Source organism: Strix uralensis, chromosome 10, assembly GCF_047716275.1.
Source record: "Strix uralensis isolate ZFMK-TIS-50842 chromosome 10, bStrUra1, whole genome shotgun sequence".
Lineage (NCBI taxonomy): Eukaryota > Metazoa > Chordata > Aves > Strigiformes > Strigidae > Strix > Strix uralensis.
In genome coordinates, this window is record NC_133981.1 from 7248117 (window position 1) to 7270545 (window position 22429).

At 45.5% G+C, this 22429-nt stretch overlaps 2 protein-coding genes across 4 annotated transcripts in view; one reads left to right on the forward strand and one right to left on the reverse strand.

The window, feature by feature from the left end:
• SLC25A26 (solute carrier family 25 member 26) overlaps positions 1–1015 on the forward strand; it is an 89487-nt gene extending 88472 nt beyond the window's left edge. For all 3 annotated transcript variants that reach the window (XM_074879088.1, XM_074879089.1, XM_074879090.1), the window contains one exon: positions 553–1015. In XM_074879088.1, coding sequence (XP_074735189.1) covers positions 553–649 — 97 coding nt within the window. In that variant the 3' untranslated portion in view covers positions 650–1015. The remainder of the gene's footprint in view (positions 1–552) is intronic.
• A 2509-nt stretch (positions 1016–3524) lies between these two features.
• Positions 3525–22429, reverse strand: part of LRIG1 (leucine rich repeats and immunoglobulin like domains 1) — a 96056-nt gene continuing 77151 nt past the window's right edge. The window contains 10 exon segments of the mRNA XM_074879087.1: positions 3525–6381; positions 6579–6887; positions 7995–8141; positions 8749–8871; positions 10183–10602; positions 11258–11539; positions 12192–12512; positions 14312–14475; positions 16707–16778; positions 18081–18152. Of these exon segments, the coding sequence (XP_074735188.1) occupies positions 6158–6381; positions 6579–6887; positions 7995–8141; positions 8749–8871; positions 10183–10602; positions 11258–11539; positions 12192–12512; positions 14312–14475; positions 16707–16778; positions 18081–18152 (2134 nt within the window). The 3' untranslated portion in view covers positions 3525–6157.

Here is a 22429-nt window from a genome sequence, read left to right on the forward strand (position 1 = left end):
CTATGAGCTTAGATGTGTCGAGCAATTGGCTTTGCATGAGTTTCCTATTAACTTCCAAGAACTATTAGGATCAGGCACCTAAAAATCGTGGCGGCTGAGCGTGCAGCCGTTCCTGCTCCCTCCCCGCTGCCCCTGTGGTGTGTCACTGGGAACGAGCCGCTGCAGTGAGCGGGGCTCTCTCTGCAGTGGGGGAGCTCCTGGCAGAGAAGAGGAGGTCCCTCTGCTGAGGCTGGCTGGGGGTGGCAGAGGATGGGACGCTTCCCACCTCTCTGCAGCCCTTCGTGGGGATGTGTCTGAGCTCCTCTTTCCACAGCGTGGCCCGTCGCCTCCTGCAGCTTTGCTTCTGCACCTGAGGAGTGTGGAGAGGGGTTAAAAGTCACAAGGCTTGGGAGTGCTTTGTTAGAGAAGTCCAGACAGGTTCCTTCAGTGAGCAGTGGGGTGGGATTTAAGGAAACAGCAAGAGAGAATTTTTCTTAGCTTTGTTTCCCGAAGCCCCTGCAGCCAGCCGTGCAGCATCCGCTCATCCTCAAACCGCCTTTCCTTCGCCTTCAGCTTGTTCGCAGGTGTCGTCCCACGGATGGCGGCCATCAGCCTGGGAGGCTTCATCTTCCTGGGGACATACGAGAAGACTCGCCAGCTGCTGCTCTGACCGAGCCCAGCCCGTGCTGCCGGTGGCTGCCGAAGAGCTGGAGGAGGAGTCCGCCCGCGAAGGCAGCCTTCCTCCCGCCACCCCTTCGCCTGCCGCAGCAGCTGTTCAGCAGGCTGAGCGCCGCTTTCACTGTTAAAAGAGAAGTAAATCCCCCAATAATCCAATTTCCCAAACATGAAATTTTCCTGCATGGAAAGTGAGTGAGGTCATTGTGAGAGTCATGCCAAAAAAGTAATGTTTGGGGGGGTAAACAGCTAATTACAGTGGCTGAGAAAGGCGCTATTAGAACTCCTGCAGGGGAAATGTTTTGCAAACCTCCAGATCGTGGGCTGAGCGGGGAGGCTGAAATAAAGCGAGTTTTCATAATTCAGTGGCACCTGCCTCATAACGCGGGGAGGGTTTTACTGATCGGGGAAGGGGCCGATAGAGTTACAGCCTGCTGCCCTCCAACAGCACTGAACATATTCCAGGCTGGGAGACCTCTTTGTAAAAGACAATAATCCATTTGTTCCTGATTTGAGCTGTATTTGTGGAAGTTTATATTCCTGTTTATACGTACAGGTGCTCAGCAAGCATTCCTGTGTGGTAGCCAGTGCAGCTTTATTAATTAGACTCACATTTCTCCAGTAAAAAAGCACAAGCTTGTATTATTTTACAGCTGTGCTTGTGCAAAGACATGCAGCTCTGCCTTCTTTTGGTCTTCCCCCCTCAGCAGCTGAAGGAGCAGGAGGTTGGAAACGCTGACGCCCAGGAGGGAGGCCAAGGCAGGGAGAAGGTGCGAGTCCTCCTGCTGCTGTACGGATGGATCCTGAGGGCTCTCAGGGGGCTGCTGGCAGGCAGAGCAAACCTCTGTTAGGAAATGGAAGCTGTAGCGGCCAAATTGGTGCAGGGACAAGCTGGGTGCAAAGGCCTTATTGGACTTAAACTTCTCACCAGGGTCTGGGGGCCCTGAGTTTACACCAGCAACTTGGCTGAGCAGTGCTTGAAAATGTTGAGTGGTGGAGGCGTGGGGAGGCTGGGGCAGGCAGAGCCAAGCTGCTGCCTTTGGTGGGCCCTGGCAAGTCCCTCCTTGGGTTGCACCAGCAACTCACACATGTGCCCTGGGCTCAGCCACGGTGCTGGGGGGGGTGCTGAGGGGCTCCTCGCGTGAGGGGTGGCAGAACCCGGCTTGGGCGGCTGTGGCAGCACGAGCCATCGACTTCAACCTGGTGGCACTGGCTCCTTCCAGGGCATCATGGTGCTCCTGAGTTAATTAACTAGTTGTGGGGGTGATGATGTGCTCCCCAGGGGAGCTGTAATTGAACTTTGGGGTTGTTCTCCTCATTAGGAAAATGTACCCGTGTGGGGAGTCTGGACAACAAATGCCAAACCAGGTTAGTGTGGAGCCTGAGTCCCTCCCAGAGAAGAGGAGGCAGCTGCTCAGGCGCAAACACGGGCCAGGCTTACAAAGGCTGGCTGTTTTATTACACTGTCATCCCATGACATAGTAATAAGACTTCTTTGAGGCCAAAACTTAGAAAATAATTGGCAAACAAGTAAAACATACAGAACAAAGGACATTGTAATTCTTAAAAATAATCTCCAATTAAAATGAGGAATTTCAGCCAAGTCCTGTATTGGCTGGTTAATTCTGCCCATTCCTATGGCACGGTGTAGCAGGGCTTCCTGCCACTTGTAAGGTTGTCTCTTTTATGAAGTTTATGTATATATAGCAGAACCAAATTTAGGGGCATTTGGGGTGGAGAGGGGAGATTTATAACTCTGTCTTAAAAGCAAACTTACTTACATTTTCTATTTAAAGCTCTTTAAACATGATGAGCAGCTTAGCACTGCAGTTGGTGCATTTAATTACTTGAGCTGAAAATAATCAGGCCTCCTAGTCTTTGGGTCCAAATGCTGGATTTTTGGTTTTACTTAATATTTGTCTAATCAGTTTTTGTCATTGCTGCTTTTTATTTAAAAAAAACCAAAAACCCAAACCAGTAGCCAAAGTGTTTTAGCCAACCTGCTGTCAGGGGGAGGGAGGGATGGATCCCAGACCCCCAGGGAAGGCCCGGGTCAGGTGAGAGCCCGGCAGGCGGGCAGGGCTGTTCTGCACACACTGACTCATCTCATCCCACTGAACATGACAATGTTAGTTTTGGGACTAGGGAGAGCAAAAGACATAAAAATGTGTTTGTTTCTCCCCATTTGCCTTGAATTTTAGCAATGTATTATTTCAAGTTTACCAAAACTTGAAAAATTAATTTTAACCTATTACTGGACTAACACAGAATAACAGTGCTTGAATCTCAGACCAGGCACCAGCCTCTTAACAGCTGTTTCTTTTCCATTTTAAAAAATTTTCAGTCCCTCAACACATACAGGAGTTACCAGAGTAATCTCAGAAAGTCTGCTTTATACCCAAAGTTCTAATTTGGAGGAGGAAATACTTTTAAATTTTTTTTTTAATATACAGAAGCTGAATTGAGTTTTTTTTAGTTAAAAGCAAGAATTCTTGCTTTATCTCCAAAGCTGCCTCTGGAATTTCCATACAGGGTGGGGTTGGGGTTTGGGAAAGCCGGAGGTGTTCACAACTGCAGCTGAGCCTGGCGCTGTGCTGGTCCCAGTTTTCTTACATACTTACACATGCGCACACACCCCCTCTGCTCTGCTTTCAGTGCCAAGATAAGGGTATTTGCCAGGTACTTCAGCAGGCTGATATATTATAAGTGTATTTCTTATAAGTTCTTTATTGTATCTTTCAATACAGCCCCCACATTCCACCCCATCCGCAAGTCAGGCTGCCAGTCTCATGCTGATCTAATGGATCTAATTTCACAAGCAGGTATTTTGGCAGTCTGCATTTTCATCAGAGAAAGACAGAAAAAAAGTATAGGAATGGATTAGAATTTTATTTCATTTTCAACTGAAACTCCCAAAAGCTCACTCAACAAAACAGCTGTAATATTATAAATGAACCTTTATTAAAGACACTTCAATGCCATTTGTTAGACACTTCAATATCTTACATGTTTTTCAATGTACAACATTGTACCAAATTTTCTAATAAATAAATAACTTTGTACACAAAAGTAATACTTCCTCTTTCACATTGCCTCTTAGAAGCAGCAAATTCACATATTTAGTGGAAGTCATAACGTTAGGCAGTTAAATTTATTCAGAAACATTATTTTCAAATGTTAATGTGGCAAATATGCTTTGTATCTGCAGTGGTGATGACGTTTCTGCCAAAGTGAGTCAATTAAATCATTCCCATCCTCCCCGTGTCCCCGGTTCCACTGTTCTCACCTTGCGAGTCGGTTCTGAAGCGTACTCTTCCCTTCAGTAAAGGGAAAACTACGCTCGGTTTATAATTTTCTAACATCCATTTCCTTTGCTTTGAATAAACTTGGCACTCACCATAATTAGCCACCTGTCTCAAAGTGCAAAAATATCAACAGTCAGGAGCTGATACAGACAGGGACCAGCCCGAATGCTGCCTTGCTTCACCAAGGTCAGGTTTCAGCAGGGAAACTCGCCCTCAGCTGCGGGGCAGCGCAGGGGGGCAGGAGGCAGCGGCTCCTCAAGGTACAGCGGGGCAGGACCAGCCTGTAACAAAACCAGCACTGTCCATCCTGGTGCAGGGCAGCACATAACAGCTCAGTGAAACCCCCACAGAGCCCCAGGTGATGGATCTGAACAGAAAATTAAATGTTTCTGCCCTTATCTCTGCTGCTTGTTTTGAGCCACAATACTAGCAAAGGTGGATTTCCACCAGACTCGGCTTCAGTGGAACTGGCATTTGAGGTGCTCCTAAGGAAAAAAGTAACAAACCCCCTAATAAACCTTCCCCCAAAGTAGTCATCACCAGAGTTAGCAACCTTATGTTAGCAGAACTCAAATTACAAGTAACTGGAAGGGAGTCCTCCATCCACAGGTACCAACACCAACAGAAAGCAGCCTTTCTATAAATAAAAAGCATCATAGTGACATTAGAAGTGACAAAGATCTGTTTGACCAATGTGGGTATTTCTTTTTCCCCCCATTCATGGATGAACTTAAAAGACCACATAAAAATACTTGGGACATTTCCACTTAACAGAGTACTTTCAACCATAAATACAGAGTTTCCCTTCTAAATGAGTATATTTCTGCATAGCTACACAAGGCAGCATAATTCACTTGAAGCAGGTATCTTCAGTCTGAAGAATCTGGCTGCAGATGGGGGTAATGGTGTTCAACAAGAAAGCGGAATATTGTGTTGCAGGAAAAAAAAAAGAAGTATCAGAAGAATTAACAGTACAGCTGTCAGCTTAGGAGTGCAAGTTTAGTTTTGTTGTCAAAACAAACAGCTCTATGGTTTCCAACCCCCCTCCAGAACAGACGTGGGGTTTTTTAGGGGTGTGAAAATGCGTTATGGTGGCAGGGGTTATTCCTTTGAAACAGGGCCGGGCTGTGTATCGTTACACACACCTTACACACAGGGAAAGCTGCATCCAGGGCAGAGAGGAAGCGTCTGCAGTTCGCTCTGTAGGTGATCAGTGCCGGAACAGCCTCTGTGGGCAGGTAACGCCTTCTGCTAGGACGTGTGTGAACGGTGCAATCTACCGCATTTACTGCACCAGGGACTGATTTTGGTAACAACTGCTCACAAATGGCCACGGCCTTGTTGTCTGGATGTTCTGGGGCTCTGCACTGTTGCTGAATTATTCAGTGCCTCTTGTGTGGTCCACTAACGTATCACACAGTCACAGTTCAAATACTAATTTTTATGCAGTTTTGAAAAGCAATGGAATTTAAGTTCTTCCACCAACAGGAAAAAAATCAGGTTGCTATGTAATTTCCTACTGCATGTTTTATTTTTGTTCTATAAGTTCATCTGAAACAGTTGAAGATCTCTCTTGAAACATGTTAAGTGCAATAAATTTCAAAGGGAAAGGAAATTTGTGCTAAGTAACCCAATTGATACTTGACTTAAAGGAACTTCCATTGAAAAGAGGACAATCCCTTTGGAACAGTCTGGCTTTTTAAAGTTCTGCTTATTCATTTAAGGCACCAGAATTATTTCTCTCACAAAGTTTAACAGCAACCTGATACTGAAAACAGTATTGCCAAAATTGTAAAATTTCACTCAGTTTTCCATGCACTAAAGATTAAAATAGCCTCTGTAAAAGATATATATATATTTATATATATATATTTATATATGAAAACTCTTATGTACAATTGTATCAAATACTTTTCTCTTTACACAATAATCCCTTGCATTTATGTGCTTCATATGCAAGTCAACTTTTGAACGCTTCATACTTCTCAGGGAAGTTTTAAACTATGTACAAACAGATGACGCTCGAACAGGAGTTTGTTCCCCATACAAGCTTGTTTCTCATACCTCAGTTGTTTGCCTTTGACAGGTCATCAGTTCAAGATTTGAGGTAGAAGTAAGTAGCCTATATACTCTGTGCAAAAATATTAAAAAAAAAAATAATAGTGTGTTTGTTAATTTGCACATGGCAGTCTGTCCTCTCAGTCCAGCGATCTGTTCAGCTCATGAATGGAGTCACAGGACTTGGGTGTGTGGCCGTTGGACAGGAGAGCCTGTTTCACCTCTGCCTCGCCCTGCAAATCCAGTAGCGTTGGGGACATTTCAGGAAGCACATTCAGTTGTTTTAATGACCCTCCTGCTGGCGAAGCTCTCACCAAATTAAGGTCGTTAAGCTCTGAAGGCTTTGCTACTGCTTGGGAAGAGCCTGCAAAAACCCAAAGCAGCAGTGTGGTTAGTCGATGCTCAGCCTGCCAGTGCTCCTCATCAAACCAACCCTGCCACTGTCATCCACGCCCTTGAGCCAGTTAAAAAAGCTGGTGGGAGAAAACAAGGCTCTGCGATAACCCGGATGGTGTTTTATTGCATCCGGGGAGAGAAAGACACCCCCAAAGAACCACGTACCTTGTTTGTCTGCAAGCAGCGGGCTGGTCGTGCTCACAGGCCTTATTCTGTCGTGGTTGCTGGGGTAGAGGGTCCCGTCTGTTTCCATCCTCTTGCTGCTGGCAATCCCGTTGCACAGCTGAGGATGAAGAAGGCTGGTGCCTGCACCCCTCTTCCTGTTTCGTTCCTTGCTGCTCAGCGCGCTTGGGTAGGTATTATCCATAGTCTTAAGGCTCTCAGAGTAGTACTCCAGCTCCTTGGGGTAAATGTGGACGTTCATGCTGTCCGTGCTGCCGCTGCAGTCCGTGCACACAACTGGCAGGCTGTAGCCTGTGAGGGAGGAAGGGAAAACGGCAACAGATGAAGATTAACCAGCTGGAAGTTGTCAGCACTGAAGCACACAACTTGCGGAAGGAAAAGGCAGCTCTGTTTAGTTCGTCTGTCCCTTGGCAGTGTGGGAATCTCTCACTAAATAATACGGACATTTCTTAGTTCTATACAGGGCTAGTAAACACCTGCGTTTTTCAGAACTCTGTAGCTGTCATAAAGGTAGCTCCAATTAATAGGTTTAACTCCACAGAAATTGCAACTTTCTTTTTTTAAAATAAACTCTGCATTTATTTCTTTTTCCAAACTTTCTAGCCAGGGTAGAAATAAAAAGTGGAACTTTCCTGTACTTGCTTTAAAATACCAGGTTACCTTTCTTATTTTTGTGCTGCTGCTTTACAGGGGTCACTGTCAACTCGTATTGTTATCTCAAGATCGGTTATTACTGTTAGTGGTAGTACCAGATGAGCAGAATTCAAAGAAGCAAGTAGGAAGGAGTTTCTAAACATTGAAAGTTAATTTCCTTAGTGCACTCGACAACTTTCCGTTATTAAACTTTACAGTTTCTCCTGGAGAGAAAATTTGTTTCACTGGCAGTTTTTCTGTGGATGTTACAATACAGCATGAGAACAGAAAACACATCCTAAAAATAGAAAAGTAGGACTGTAACACCCAAGAAATTCGCAAAGAGCAGAGGCAGGTGTAGTGCCCAAAACTACCATTAAATTTTGAAAATAAAGAGCTGAGCTTTGAAGTTTGCAGCCCCTTTAAAGAGCATGAAAAATTTTAACACCTTCAAGTTTGAAAGTGCTCCCAACATTTTAGGAATAGCTCAAATCAAAATAGCGATCAGCCAGCAGCAAGGAATGGCAATCACGAGCTTTAGGCTGCCTTTTTCTGACAGCTCCTCGAATTCAAACTATCCAAGCTTGATAGAGGATCAAAGCAAGCAGGAGAAAGTAAATTTACTGTGCTCACACCTGAGAATCATTCTGGGCTTTTTTTTTTTTTTGGGAAGGTAACAATTTCTTGTCTTAATGCTGTCTGACTTGGAGGGCTTTCTGATCTGTACAAACACAAAATACCTTTCCAGATTAATGGGTTTTGTACCTGTCTTATCTGGAACAAGCATTCCATCAGCCATGTCTTCAGTTTTCCAAGTGTCTTTATTATAGCCGATACACAGCTTTGGCTGTCTACAACCTACAGTGGGAGCTTCAACATCTGGACACCTTCCAGCATCAGTCTGACACATACCTGTAACAAACGAACCATCTGGCTAAAGACTACAACCATCTGCTCTCAGTTAAATGACCTGTTAGTCTTATTTCTAGTGTAAAAACTGCAAAAGGGAGAAAAAATAAAAACAGAGATAATAGATAATTTTAAACTAATGTTTAACAGAGTAAATGCTGTACAAACTTAGGAGAATCTTAGTTCAGAACGCTTAACTTTTCCTTCCTAATGTGCTGTGTTTAAATACTGTAAAACCCCAACATTTAATTTCTAAGCCCGAAGGCAGGGACAGGCAATGCTAATGTATTTTCTAGTAGAGCTTAACTATGTGTAACTCGGGTGCCAAAAAACTAATCCAAAATTAGCAAAAAAATAGTCCTTAGGGCCTGACTGAGCAGTTTCTGAAGCAGTCTGCTTGTATGAACGCTGTTATTACTGGGAGAGGATAGCTCTGTGAAGTGAGAGACAGATCCTTGTCCTGCATAAATGCAGTAGCTAGAGAATTACATTATGAAGATCTTTCAGATAACTCATAACGAGCCCAGAAGTACTTTGTGCTGTGATTTCTACCTCCTCACATCAAGTTCAGATACAGCATCACAGGAAAAATAATTAAACGGGTTCTCACCGTTGCTGTCTACGTGCCCGTTCGGCTGTTGGTTATCTACTCTGACGACCGCTTCCTGCCGGTCAGAGAGAGTCCCTTGGGAGGACAAGTAGCTTGGCACGTCAGGAGGCACAATAGTCTCATCTAGAGCAATGGGAGCAGAGAAATGTCAGTTCATAGTAAGATAGAAAGGCTTTGGTTTTCAAAGGCATGTAAAAATCGTATTTTCAAGAAGGATTTGGGACCAGGTCGGTAACTGGTATTCTCTGTAGATGCAACGGAAACTGAACTGCCCAACTCCTGAACTTCCCCATCAGAAGCCCCACTCCTGATTTTTCAAAGCTTAAAGCTGTCAGATGGAGTGCTGATAAAGCCACTCTGAGTGTTTACATTTGGCATGGTCGGTACAAGGTAGGTGGAGGTGGAACTGACTCTTCAGAACAAGCAAATACTTCCTTTTCCCCTGAAATTCAGAGTACCTCACTTGACTCAACGCCTCTGTCTCCCAAAGTCATGAGTGTAAAAGACTTCTGGAGAACAGGGTCTTCAATTCACTTAAGCAGGCAAGTAAGTCTCAACCCATTATAGCTATCCTTGGCTTTCTCCATTTTGTATCAGACAATTTCAGTTTCCCTTGTCACACAAAACCAAGTGAAACTCAATTATAGCAGGAATGAAGCCCCAGATTTTCAGGACTGAGAAAAAGGGGAAAAAGAAAATCCTACTGACACATCACACTGATCATATGGTATCCAAGACTTCCTACCTAGCCCATGTCTTTAAAATCCTATGTTGTACTATATCTAAAGCTAAGCGTAATACAGGAAGGCTGCAAATCCCAGCAGGGTGGGGCAGTCTTAGGCTGGTTCTTCCCGTACTTTGTTCAGAAGCTGCGTAACGTTGAGGGCAAGAGAGTTCATTCTCACTGCAACACGTATTTCAGCACCAGATTATCCCTTCTGAATATCAGGAGGAAGCAATAAACACTACTTCTCCTAAAAATTGAGGGATACCCCTCATCAGCTGGGCTACGACAGCTCTTACAGGCAACACAGAAAAAGAGATACCAGCTTCAAAGCCTAATTTTTCAAGTTTTGAATATAAAGTCTTTGAACAGATTCTCAAGAAGACAGGTTCCCAGCATCATGGACATAATCCAGACCATCTCAAGAGTTATCACTTATGGTCATGGAAAAAATCAAAGTAGCAAAAGCAATGGCTAGAACTACTGCCAAGTGGAAAAGACCTTTCTGAAGAGCAAGCCAAGGGGAGAAATGCAGCTCTGAACATGCTTCAACAGCAGGTGAAAGCTGGTTCCAGCTTTGTGAGCCAAGAGAACCACCGAGATAAGCCAACTGCTTTTCCAGGGCGATTGTGTGGCTACCGACTCAGCCTCAGTGGGAAGCCCGACAGCACAAAAGGTGAGAGGAAGCCTCAGCAGGAGACTAGAGCTACCTGTGTTGGTGACGCTGTATTCTTCACTCTTCTTCCTGGTTTGGTAGATGATGCAGACCCAGACCAGAGACGTCAGCACGATGCTACACACCACGGCAATGGTGATGATCCCCACCATGGTACGGTCCTTCCTACAGCCGAGAGACTGTAAGATGCTCACATGGCTGTGCGCGCGCTCTGTCCCCACGATGTTGGACATTTCACAGGTGTATTTCCCAGCATCCTCCAAGACAACGTTCCTAACGATCAGCAGCTGGTTGCCCGAGGTGAAGTGATGCCTTTCTGTCACGATCAGGGGCTGGTCACCTTTCAGCCAGGTGATGCGGGGAGATGGGCTCCCAGTGGCTTTGCACTGAAGAGCCACAGTCTCACCTACAGACACGACATGGTCTTCCAGCGGGTGAATCAAAGATGGTGTCTCTGCAGGAGAATAAACACAGAAATTAAATCTTGGGGACAGCATAACAGGTTTATTCTAACTACTGAACATAACAGATGTTCCTGCAGACAAATAGACAGCAGTGCTCTATGCAGCCATGTGCTCAGGAGCGTGGCAGCCGCAAACCACAACAGATCTAACAATCACAACCAAGCCCTTCCCATAACCAGTTGGTGTCTGTCTTCCCAACAAAGAAACCCCCAAGGACAAGGGGGCAACGGCTGACACACTTGAATTATTTCACAGGGCAAGAGAGATGGAGTGCGATTTCCTTTTGAAGTAATTTTCCCAGACAGTAAATAGGGTGGTTGGAGGGGCTACCTTGGCACAAGAGGAAACATGACTTAATGGCTCCTTATCTTAATTAGCAGGGCATTTTTCATTAGTTAACTACAGTGTAAAAGAATGAAACAAGACTAATGCAGAGCACTGCCTCTTTGTCCCTTTTCTGTATCTGCAACTGCTGAGGAGCTTGAACTGCCATCCCTTCTTCCAGTTCCCACTTCCAGAGCTTGGGGGATAGGGTGTAGGGGAGAACTTTGTAGAGTAGGGCTGATGGTTGGACTCGATCCCAAGGGTCTTTTCCAACCTGAATGATTCTGCGATTCTGTGTCTCGGGGCACTAATGCGTCTTACCCAGTACAGTCAGGTTGGCATTTGCAAGCACAGACCCCGCAGAGTTCTGTGCCGTGCAGCTGTAGATACCCGTGTCTTCTATCTTCACATCCGTAATGAAGAAGACGTCGTCATCAGGCATGACGTGCATGCGGCGCTCTCGGGCCGCAGGGAAGTCCGTGCCCCCATCTTTCTGCCAGGCTATTTGTGGGGTGGGGTGTCCTTCAGCTGCACACTCCAGCTGTGCTATCGCCCCTGTCCGGATGGTGACGTCGCGGGGAGTTTTGATAAACGAGGGCAACACTGACAAATTAAAAAAAATAAGAAAAAGGGATGAGTAGTTCCATGGGGAAAACACCATCTCCTGCGCAGTTCTGTTTTCCTTCCTAGGCAGGAGATTAATATAATAATTACCCAGAGGCAAGAGGGTGGCAAGCTGCTTTTGCAGGATCTCTCTCAACTGTTGGGACTACCCCTGTGTTTCTGTAGCACATACCTGTCTGCAGTGCCCAAGAACCCCCCACTCAGGGTCATCAGAGCTGGGATCAAACCTAATTTTCTTCTGTGATTAACCTGGAAAGAAACCCTGTTATCTCTCCTACAGAGAACTTTCATTCACTACAGCCCCCCTTCTTTGTATCCTTTTGTATTTTCGTTTTCATTTGACCATGTCATCGGGCAAAGACTCTACTGGAACAGCCAAAGAGAGGCAGCTAAAACCGTTAAGAACATGCTGAAGTGCTTGGCTGGATGGCAGCCATCACAAGCCTGGCGTGTGCTCCTCACACAGCATTTCTCAGCATCCACTGAGATGCAGGCAGCTGCTGTGAAGAGGTTAAGATCTCCTCACCATCAGGAATGGACCCTCAGGAGTAACTGCCTTCCAAAAGTGTGTCCCAGAGAATTCTACCAGCTCAGGCTGAGGAAAGGAATAAGAAAGCAGCTTCCTACTCACCATTAACAGTGAGACGGGCCTTGTTGGAGTAGGTAGAGCCAAAGTGGTTGGTGATGATACACTGGTAACGCCCTTCGTGGGCGAAGGTGACATGCCGGAGGTGCAGAATGGTGGTGTACTCCATCACCTCACCGTCCTTTGCCCGCACGTGGGCAAAGTTCTCGATCTCAGCGTTGTACAGCATCTCGTTGTCTTTCTTCCACGCAAACATCATGGGGGAGCTGCTACTGCTGGCGGCCGAGCAAGTGAAACGGATGTCCTTCCCAAGGACAGCCACTGTTGTCTCAGGCTGGATGATGATCTGCGGCTTGGGGAAATCATCTGAGAGAAAACGAGGCGTAGTTAGTTCTGGACTGTGAGGAAAGACTGGAGCAAGCAAAGAGATGAAATGAGATGTAAGTGAAAGACATAATTGCACATCTGCTTTGATATCCACTGCTGTTGACACCAGGAAAGCCGCTTGCTCTTGCGAAACACTCCAGCATCGAGACTGGCTCTACAGTGCAATGTGCCACACACAACTCCACTGAGCAGCTGGTCTAAACTAGGACTCCCATTCCTCTGGTTCCTTCTGTAACCACAGGACAGAGATGGCCACTTAGTGACCTCAAACACCTACAAGATGCCCAGCTCTCTTTGCCAGTGTAGCTGAACCTCAGAAAGACCCTATGGTCTGAAGAAAATACCCTTCCTTGTACAACCCATGCATGAAGAGCAATGCTGAACTGAAACCTTCATCTCCAGGCCTGCATTAGCGTGAAGCAGGAGGGGAGAGCAGGAGGACGCTTAAAGGGCTGCAAATGCCACCTCTAGGGATAAATGCTGCCGAGCAAGGTGACGGCAGCACGTACTGTCAAAGCAGAAGCAGCTGTATTTGCCTGTCACCCGTCTGGAGTGGAAAGCTTTGCATCTCTGCCCTGAAGATTGTTGGTTTTAGCAAGGTTCCAAGCAGATTCATTTATTAGATTTCTACAAATGGTGTAATTTAATATTTGACTAAGGTTTAATTAAACAGCCAGGCCTTTGGAACCAGGAGTACTAGTGCCTGGAGGACTTGGCAGGCACTGGAGAAGCAAAGCTGTCTTCGCTTTGTGATGTTGCTGTGGGGATGGAGCCTTCACGATCTCTTCTTCCAGATGAACACAGCAAGCCTCCCAGACTTGCTCGGAGGCCACCTAGGCAGAGCCCTACCGCTCTGGGATCAAGAGGGACATGGGACAGCAGCTGGAACAAAGCTTTTGCTCTGTGTTCAATGCAAGTCATGCATTCAGCTTAGTTACATGGTGTTTTCAAAAGCTCATTTTTCTTTCAAACAGCCATGTGCAGCTCCACCCAGGATCCACAGCACAGGGTTTGCCTCACCAAACCAGGCCTTTATTTCACCCAAAAGCTGGATGCAGGAGCAGCATCACTTTGGCCTCCTCTGATCATTTACATTTCTTTTCTTTACGAGAGAGGCAGTAGATGTTTGCGTGTACTGGGTATTAAGTAAAGCTGCTCTGCAATCACAGCTCAGGTGCAGTCAACCGCAGTGTTTGGGTGGGAGAACAGTAGTAGGTGCTGTTTAGAAGAAACAACAACCATAGGAGAAAAAAGAAAGATTATAATGCAACTGTTAGCTGTTGGTTGGTTCATGTGTAACACTGGCCCAAAAAAAGGAGCTGTGATGGAGACATTCTCCTCTGCTTTTTTTTTAACCCTTTGTAATTTCCGAGAGGAAGAACTGTGTGAAGAACACAAAGCCACAGAAGATGGTCTGAACACTGCAGAGTGAAAAAAATTATAGCTGCAGTCTTGGTAGTATCAAACCAAGAGGACTGGGGAAGTGTCTGTGCAGCCCCATCTGGAAGTGGAACAAGCACTAGTCCCTTTTGATTTAATACTCAGGGAGCCCCGTAAGGAATACACTAGATGCAAGCAATGCGCTGTGTGGTTTTGGTGGGAAATAAATTGTAGCCAATGACAAATTTTTAAAAAGCAGGCTTAGGCTTCCTTTGATCCCATTGAATAACAAAACAAAACAGAAACCCTCTCATAATAACATGCTAGTAGTCAAAGAAAATGTTTCCCAAGTGACTCCTACCCTTCATACAACCTCAAAACACACAGGCAAGACTTACCACACACAAAACTTTCTGGCAGAATGGCAAAAATGCTCTTGCTTTTTAGTGACTCAGGATGGGCGCAGGTGGCCACCACAAAGGATTGCAGCTCTTTCTCAACTAACCACTGGGGCAACCATTTCAGCTGGCAATCGCAGAGGAAGCTGTCACTGTTTATGTGGCTGCAGGGAAACAAAACCAACACGAGCCTGCTGTGAGTCCCGCACGGAGAGAAGGCTGGAAAGCTCACAGCCCTTTCATGTTAGTCACATTCCTCCCTCCCTCCCAGCATGGATAGAAGGGGAAAAAAAGGACTGCAGGGTTGTCCTCGAGGCACTAATGATGTTAAATACATAACCCATTTAAACAACATTTCACTCCACACAGAGCAGCCCACTCCTGCACTCCAGTGACACTCCCTAGCACCTTATATTTATTAACCGACTTCCAGAGTGATCCCCAGGAACAGACAGGCAATGCCATCCCTGGCTTGAGTGAGAGACACCGAGGCAGATCATCTACAAAGAGGACACGCAGCAGAGGCACAAGTCAACGGTACAGCTCGTCCTGCTCCCATTTCTCACATCTAATTACCACACGTGCTCCTCCTCTGCCTCTGTGATTTGAGCATCTTTGGTGGGGACTGAATTCAGGATTTACTGAACAGTGGGAGGATGCCAAGTTCCCAATGTAAGATCTTTAGTTCCCTCCGTGGCCAACACCAAAGGAGTAAGTAGAGAGGCCCTGCCTGCCTGCTGTAAGGTACATGCTCGCACACCAGCATCGTCAGGGATAAGAGGTGTAGCTGATGTTGTGTTTACTCGTTAACAGCAGTGGAAGAGAAATGACCACAGACATTTGTGTAAACCCAATACAAACAGTGTTTGGAAAGCAAAAGACAAAACCATTTCTCAGTGTTCTAACAGTAACTTAGCACCTTCTGCTAAAAAAAGAGCTCTGAAAAAGAGCTAAATAAAAGGTGAGCCTCGGGATTATTTCTAAATGTTCTGGGCCAAATTGTGGCTCAGCATAGCTCTGAGGCCAGTGAAGAACTGCAAGTTTACACCAACAGGGAATTCAGACTTTGGTCCAAGATCCTAGGGAAACCCAGTCTGATCCATCATGAGGATGCCTCAGAGACTGGGAAAATGGCCCCAGACAGAGAAGTCCTGCCCGCAATCCTGCAAGATGTGCAAGAGCAGGGTATCAAGGGCACAGCAGAATCCCAACTCCAGCACTATGTTGCAAGATGTGAATCTTCTCCAATTTTTCTACCTGACCACCTCGGGAAATCCTGAAGTCTAGAAATAGCCAGGAAAGGGGAAAAGAAAGAAATGGACTGGAGAGGGAGGGAATGACAAAACACAGGGATCTGATTTTCCAAAGTTGTCCACTTTGCTGTCCTAGAAAGCTGTGTAGCCCCTAATACACGTGATGGCACAAACACTGCTGGCTAGCTGGGGCAGGTCAGAGAGACCCTTGGTATTTAAGGCTTCAGTAGAATGCATTCTGCATGTATCTGTCCCCTGTCTGAAAGCTGCCTTCTCCATGGTATAAAAGTTCCTTCACAGTATCTGGGATCCCGTAAGTTCTTCTCTAACAGGACCAATCTTTCACCTCAATTTTGTTTCATGAGCCAGTGCAAAAGTTAAGGTAGTTAAACAAACAACAGACATGCAACATTTATCTTCTTCATTCCCCAGCTACTGGTATTAAATGTTGTTGCTAACAGTGACCATCTGATTCCCAACGTCAGGAAGAAGAATCTGAACCTGCCCAAACACCAAATAAGCAATTTCTTGTTCCACAGACATTGGGCTACTCCAGAGTGTAGCAATGCACTGACAGTGGATTAAATATTTATGGAGAAGAGGAGAAAAGGAAACCAGGCAAGACTGGAAACAGTGTCTGATAACAGTGCAGAGCCCCAGCCTGGAGCACAAGCAGCATCTCTGATAACACATCCGTATTTTTACACCAGAAGGCTGGATGACAAGTGAATCCAGTTCAAATAGTGCTTATCGCTGAAATGTCAGTACTGTACGCGAACCCTCAACACAGGTACAGCAAAGGAGCAGATGGGCCACTGGGAATTAAATCAGTGGCAGTGTGAGAAGGAGAGATGGCTAACAGGACCAGGGCTGGACTTCCTGAGCGGAGATGAATAATTGCACAGATGCGAACCTGCTGGAAGAACCTGTTCCGATGATCTAATTTCACTCACTATTAAATGCAAGATGTTCCCCTGACATCTACTCATGTGTAAAAATACCCTGCAGAGGAGGACAGGGGGAGGAGGAAATAACGAGTGGTAATGTGGATAACACCCCATTGGAAACAACGTGCTACTTCTCACGTCCAGGGCAAGAAGAATCCCTGCCTCCTTAATGGTGTGTACAGACCAATTACTTACAGCTGCCGCAGGCTCTTCATCTTCGCAAAAGCGTCTGCTTGAATTGAGCGGATGGCGTTATCCCCAAGGTTCCTGCAGAACACAACCAAAGGCAACGTGAACAAAAGGGACACTATGGCTGTAAAAAGCCTCTCCATGTTTAAGCAACGTAGCAGGTTATGTGGTAGCTCCTTGTTAAGGCGATATGCACTTGCAAGTCACAGAAATGGTTCTCCACAAAACACTTTAATAATGAATAAGCATTGCTGAACAACAGTCAACCAACAAAAACTACACCAATAAATCGCTAAGTTGTTCCATACCCCATCTTCTCACTATGCTTTCTCAGTCTCAGCTACCTCCATCATCCATAGCTCAGAAATTCCTCAGCCCCCTTGATAACCAAAGATAGTCAGGAATGTCGTATCCTAGGCTAGACCTTCAGCAAACATACAGAAAGCAAATACTCACACTAAACAGCATCTGAGAAGTTATTTGAAAGTGACTTTGAGAGGATACTATTGCATTCAAAAACCATTGCAATGTTTCAAAAAGAAGGTATTTTTAAAAGCTTCCCTCACAACTATTACTAATTAAAAAATTCACTTGTCCTCTGTAAAAGGACAGTGTCAGATTTAGGGCTTAAGTTTACTAAGAGAGTGTAGGACAGACAGGCACCGCTTGCAGAGGAAAATCTCCATAAAGCATTAATGAGGGAACCTTTATCTGGGAACACACCCCCCCACGTCAGGCAGCCCTAACCCTTCCGTATGCTCTCAATGGTCATAACATCCCATACAATCAACAGCCAATAAAACATCCAGAGCAAAATCACATACACTTTAACTTGTCTGAATTCAGAAAGGAAGTTATTCATGAATCACTGCTGGAGTCATCAGCTTTGGGACACAGAAAAAAATTACACAGCAGCAGCCAAAATTTACTTCTTGCAAATCGCTCTAAGGCAGTCGTGCTGAATGGGGATGTTCGGTGCCTGCATCGTAAGCAGTCATTTGCAACATGTGTCACTGCCAGAGCCTAGATTTAAGAGGAAGTTGGGGCAAGGCAGAAAGAGAGAGGGCTACATCTGAAATAGCACATTTTCATTGCTAACAGCCTGCAAAGAAGCAACGTGCAAGTCAAAGCGATATTTATCCAAGAACAAATCAAAAAATTAAGAGCATGCAGATTTGCCATATGTTCTATAACTTTGTTCCTGGCACAAAAAAAGGCCAAAGTTGAGGCGGACTTATAATGAGAAGGAAGCAGGTGGCCCCCACAAATGGACTAGCTTCTCAGTTTACAAAGACACTATTAAATTGCTAGCAGATCTCTCAAGCAGCTACTTTTGGCAGACCCCCCTTCCCAAACTCTGAGGCATGGTGGGTTACTCACAGGTGCTCCAGGGCCTCCAACCCTGAGAATGCTTTCTTGGCCACCGACTTGATCTTGTTTCCAAACAGAGTTCTGCAGTTTCCAAACATCCAGTGCCAGATAAACAGAAAGAAAATGGGGAGAGAGGGGCAGAAAAAGAAGGAACACAATTAGCGTGGCTTTATCTGATATACGTGCTCAGTGCAAGTCCTGGGAAATCTGAACTGCACGGAGATTAAGAGGGATGAAGTACACTTGCCTTCCCGCTCCTGAAATTAAACCCTTTTATCTGTATTTGAATTTAATAGTGATGACAGCACAAAAGGGAATGTGCTGTATCACGTAAAAAGGCAGGTTTGCTCCAGTGCTTGGAAACCAGCTTGCTGAGTAACAGGAGGTCCCCTCTATTCTTTGCAGGCTGGCTGTGGACAGGATTTAGTGCAGTGACAGTTTAACAAGATCTTGGTCTCTCCCTGCAAACTTTTCATTTCTGACTTCTTCCCAGATAGTAAAAGAGTGGTAATTTATTCATGGCTGCTTGGCCTGAACAGGCATCCACACACAAGGGCTGAGGGCTGTCTCTTGGCTGCAGGTTTATAGAGCAGCTAACTGAAGTGACTGCTGATCTCCTTCCTCGGCTTATTATAAATACAAAAGCAAAGTAATGTAATGAAAAAAAGGTAATAAATAATAGCTGAGTGGTAATTTCAAGAGGCAAAAGGAAGAAGAGAAAAGGTAGAGAGCTGAGGAGCGTGCTTGCTTGCATCTGTGACCAGAGAGCATTCCTCCGAATCAGCAACAGTGCTACGCAGCAGCAAGAGGGGACTATTAGCAGGCAACAGCCAGCTGGAGCGATCACAGCCCAGCTGCTATTTGCAGAGTAACAGTTCTCTATAAATATTGACCAGTGCTGATCCGTCAGGGGCAGGGTTCATGCAAAATGGATAGTCTCCTCACCTGTTTTAATAAAACATCAACCAATGTCATTAATTAGGAAATGCCTTCCTTCCCCAGGTTCTCTCTGTCTAAGGTTTATCTTCCAGGTGCATCTTTTATCACCGCCTGCTTCACATGGTGTCTAATGCAAGTCATCACTAACACCTCAGGTAAAACACTGGCACATCTGGTGCTGCATTTGACTGAGTTTTCCTTCAGTATAGGGTGCAATCTATAGCTGCTTGCACTGCTTGCAGAGGAAAATCTCCATAGAGCATTAATGAGGGAACTTTTATCAGGGAACACACCCCAACCCGTAAGGCAGCCCTAACCCTTCTGTATCCTCTCAGTGGTCATAACATTTCATACAATCAGCAGCCAATGAAACATCCAGAGCAAAATCACATATATTATAAGGCTCTAAAACTACGATGGTCCCACTGCTTGCTAACAGCTGGAGAAAGGCAGCTGGGGTACAAGATGGAGCATACGCAGCCATTACATGGGCAAACACATTTGCAGGAGCTTGTTAGAGCTTTTCACAAAGCACCCTTCAAATGTCATGGTAATTTGGTGTCTTAGCACTGGGACCCAGAAAGCCCACTTTGCAGTGGGTGCTGCAACAGGTAGAAAGGAAAATTGGGACTTATCACACTGTTATGATAGTGAGGACTGAGACTGTATCACAATTTGTCCTTGCAGCCTGTTGTCTTTGGAGGGAGTTTGTATGCCTGCCACTGGGCAATACTATGACCCCAAGTAGGTCCTTAGAAAATCAATCACCCTGACAGTAGTGTTGCTGGATGAGCCACCACTCTAATTCTTAAGAAGAAAGGCCAGTTACTCTTAGCTCCATACAAAAGGTCCATAGCCCCAGAATCACAAATCTTACCGTTCTAGAGCAAAACACAAGCAAGAGCTTCAAGTTTCAGGCAAAGCCTCCTCCCAGCCTCCATAGTGAGACACATGCCTGAAGCCCTTTCTTACAGGCAGAGTTAACTTAGTACAAAACTACCACTGAATTTTCAGAGCTGCGTCCCTTCGTTAATTACTTGATTTGAGGCAAGAATAAAGACATCTATTGTAGGCATGCTGGTGGCCGATTAAAGGCTCCAGATAGCTGCAACCTGCTTTATCAACAGTATTGTTCTAAATATCTACAGTGAGCTTTACTGAGCTCCTTGTTACGGCACCAAAACCAGGGTATCAGAGGTCCTATTTACTGCATGAGAGTGTGTGTGGCTTTTTGCCCTGGGTGAAACACCCCAAGCACCAAAGGATGTGTGCAATCATACATACCATCATTTGGTAAAAGGGATGTTGTATTAATGAAGGCTTTGAAAAATCCACTATAATGATTAATATAGTAAATAATTTATTATATGCAAACTCTGGTCATATGGCCGCATCCATACACACTAATTTCTGGAGCCATATTCCTAAACGTTAGGTGTTATGCTGGAGCTTAGGTTTGATAACTGGAGATTTCCATTTATTGTTTACAGTGGATCTTGGACTTTGAAAATTGAAGATACCGATTATATCTGTTTACTTATCTGTGCAGAGATAAGCACTACGTCTGGGATGTGAATACACAATGTGTACAGCACTTGCATAGGTGCATACAACTTTATGACTATATACATGAGAAATACATAACACGTGGGTAATAAAGCCATGCCCCAGCGAACTCATTAAAATCATTACGCCTTTCAAATTTCAACTAACCACTTCTCCAATTCCGAAATGGTTTGAACCCAGCAGCCTCCTTCAAAGGGCTGTGGCACTCTGGAATGCAAACGCGGCGGTATGCAGCGCCACAATTAGCCTGCCTGCTGCAGCCCAGAAACGCTCCTCCGCTGTGGGCAGAGCTAGGCACAAGCATGCTCTCCCGGTGATTGCATAAGTGTAATTACACGCTAGGCACGCAATTCATTAGAAAGCGGCATTTTCTCCTCTAGCCAGTTTTGCACCTGCAGGAAGATCTCAGTCACTGAGTGAGCCATCAAAAAACCGGTTACATGGAGCAGCTTGAATAATTAGGAAACTCCTTGTTCCCCAGCGATTCCACTGATGCTTTTTATGCTTCGGTGCTTCTCGACTCCCGCTTTCTTGAAGCAACATTTTAATTTAGGCCTGTGCTCTCCATCCCGGAGAGCTTCATATATAATTCAGAGAAGGCTAAAGTGACTGGCCTCCCCACCTCTCAGTTTAACACCTTCATTTCAGCGAACAACTCTCTCTGTGCTAAATCCTTTCAGAAGCTAATCTGTGCCAGATCAAAGGGCTTTTAAGGCAATCTCCACAGAGCTGAGGTGATTATTAATTCATTGGAAAGTCTCCTCTGAAGTGCCCATTTATTTTTGTATGCTAATGCATTTAAAGCTGGTTGATGGTTTAAACACAGGCCCTACATCATGCAGTGAAAGGTTTGCTGTAAAGGTTGGTATTTTATTTATGAAAAAATCCTGCCAGCAATAATGATACTCACTTCAGCCTTAGACAAAATTAGAAGTTCGGGATTTACATGCTGATGAGCTAAAACAGACCTGAGCAGATCCCTTGAAAAGTGACTACTCCTAAGGATCCCCAAAACACCTCCGAAACATAATGAAACAATCTCATATTCTGAGGGTTCTTCTAGCCTTACATTGTGGCTGACAATGAACCATCCCAGCAACTTGTCTGCCCCACAGCAGGTTCATTGTTAGGTAACCAAGCCACTCCTGTCTGCCCGAGAACAACCTGATCCACACGCTCTTCCAGGCTATGAAATTCGCTGCAACGCCCCCCACAAACCATAGACACATGTCCTTCCCTTCGTTCAGCCAGACTCAGAACTGGTCCAAGTCCACGTGCAACAAAAGACAGAGGTCAACAACATGACAAAAGATGCAAACCCAGCTTCTTTACACTTGCGCAAGCCCTTGCCACATCCTTTGCTACTGGCAGACAAAACCAGCCATCTTCTGAAGCCATTCCTTATGCGGGATGATAAACATCAGATCAGGCCGCGGTTATTCCACAGGGGAGCAATAGCTGCTCTGCCCAGAGCTCCAAACACACGACCTGCACAATCCCAAGGCTGCCTCTGCTGCCTGCCTTCCTCCTCCCGCTCCTTGCCATACCTCCTGGCCTCTGCCTGACCCCCACAACTCATCAGTGCTCATTTCTTCTGGTTGCTGAGTCAATCCTTCTGCTGAACTCCTTCCCTCAATGCTGTCTCCTCTGGCTTTTTCACCTCTCTCCTGTTATCTGCACCCAGCATTTCTAACATATCCCAATCACTTGGGACCACCACTTTTGCTCCCACTGGTCATGTTGGAGGGATGCCCTGTGGTGGATGTCCCACCAGAACAGCTCACTCCCTGCTCCTTTCCTCCACCATCTCTCCCTTGTCAAAGCAGCACTACAGACTCACAGTCCTACAGCCT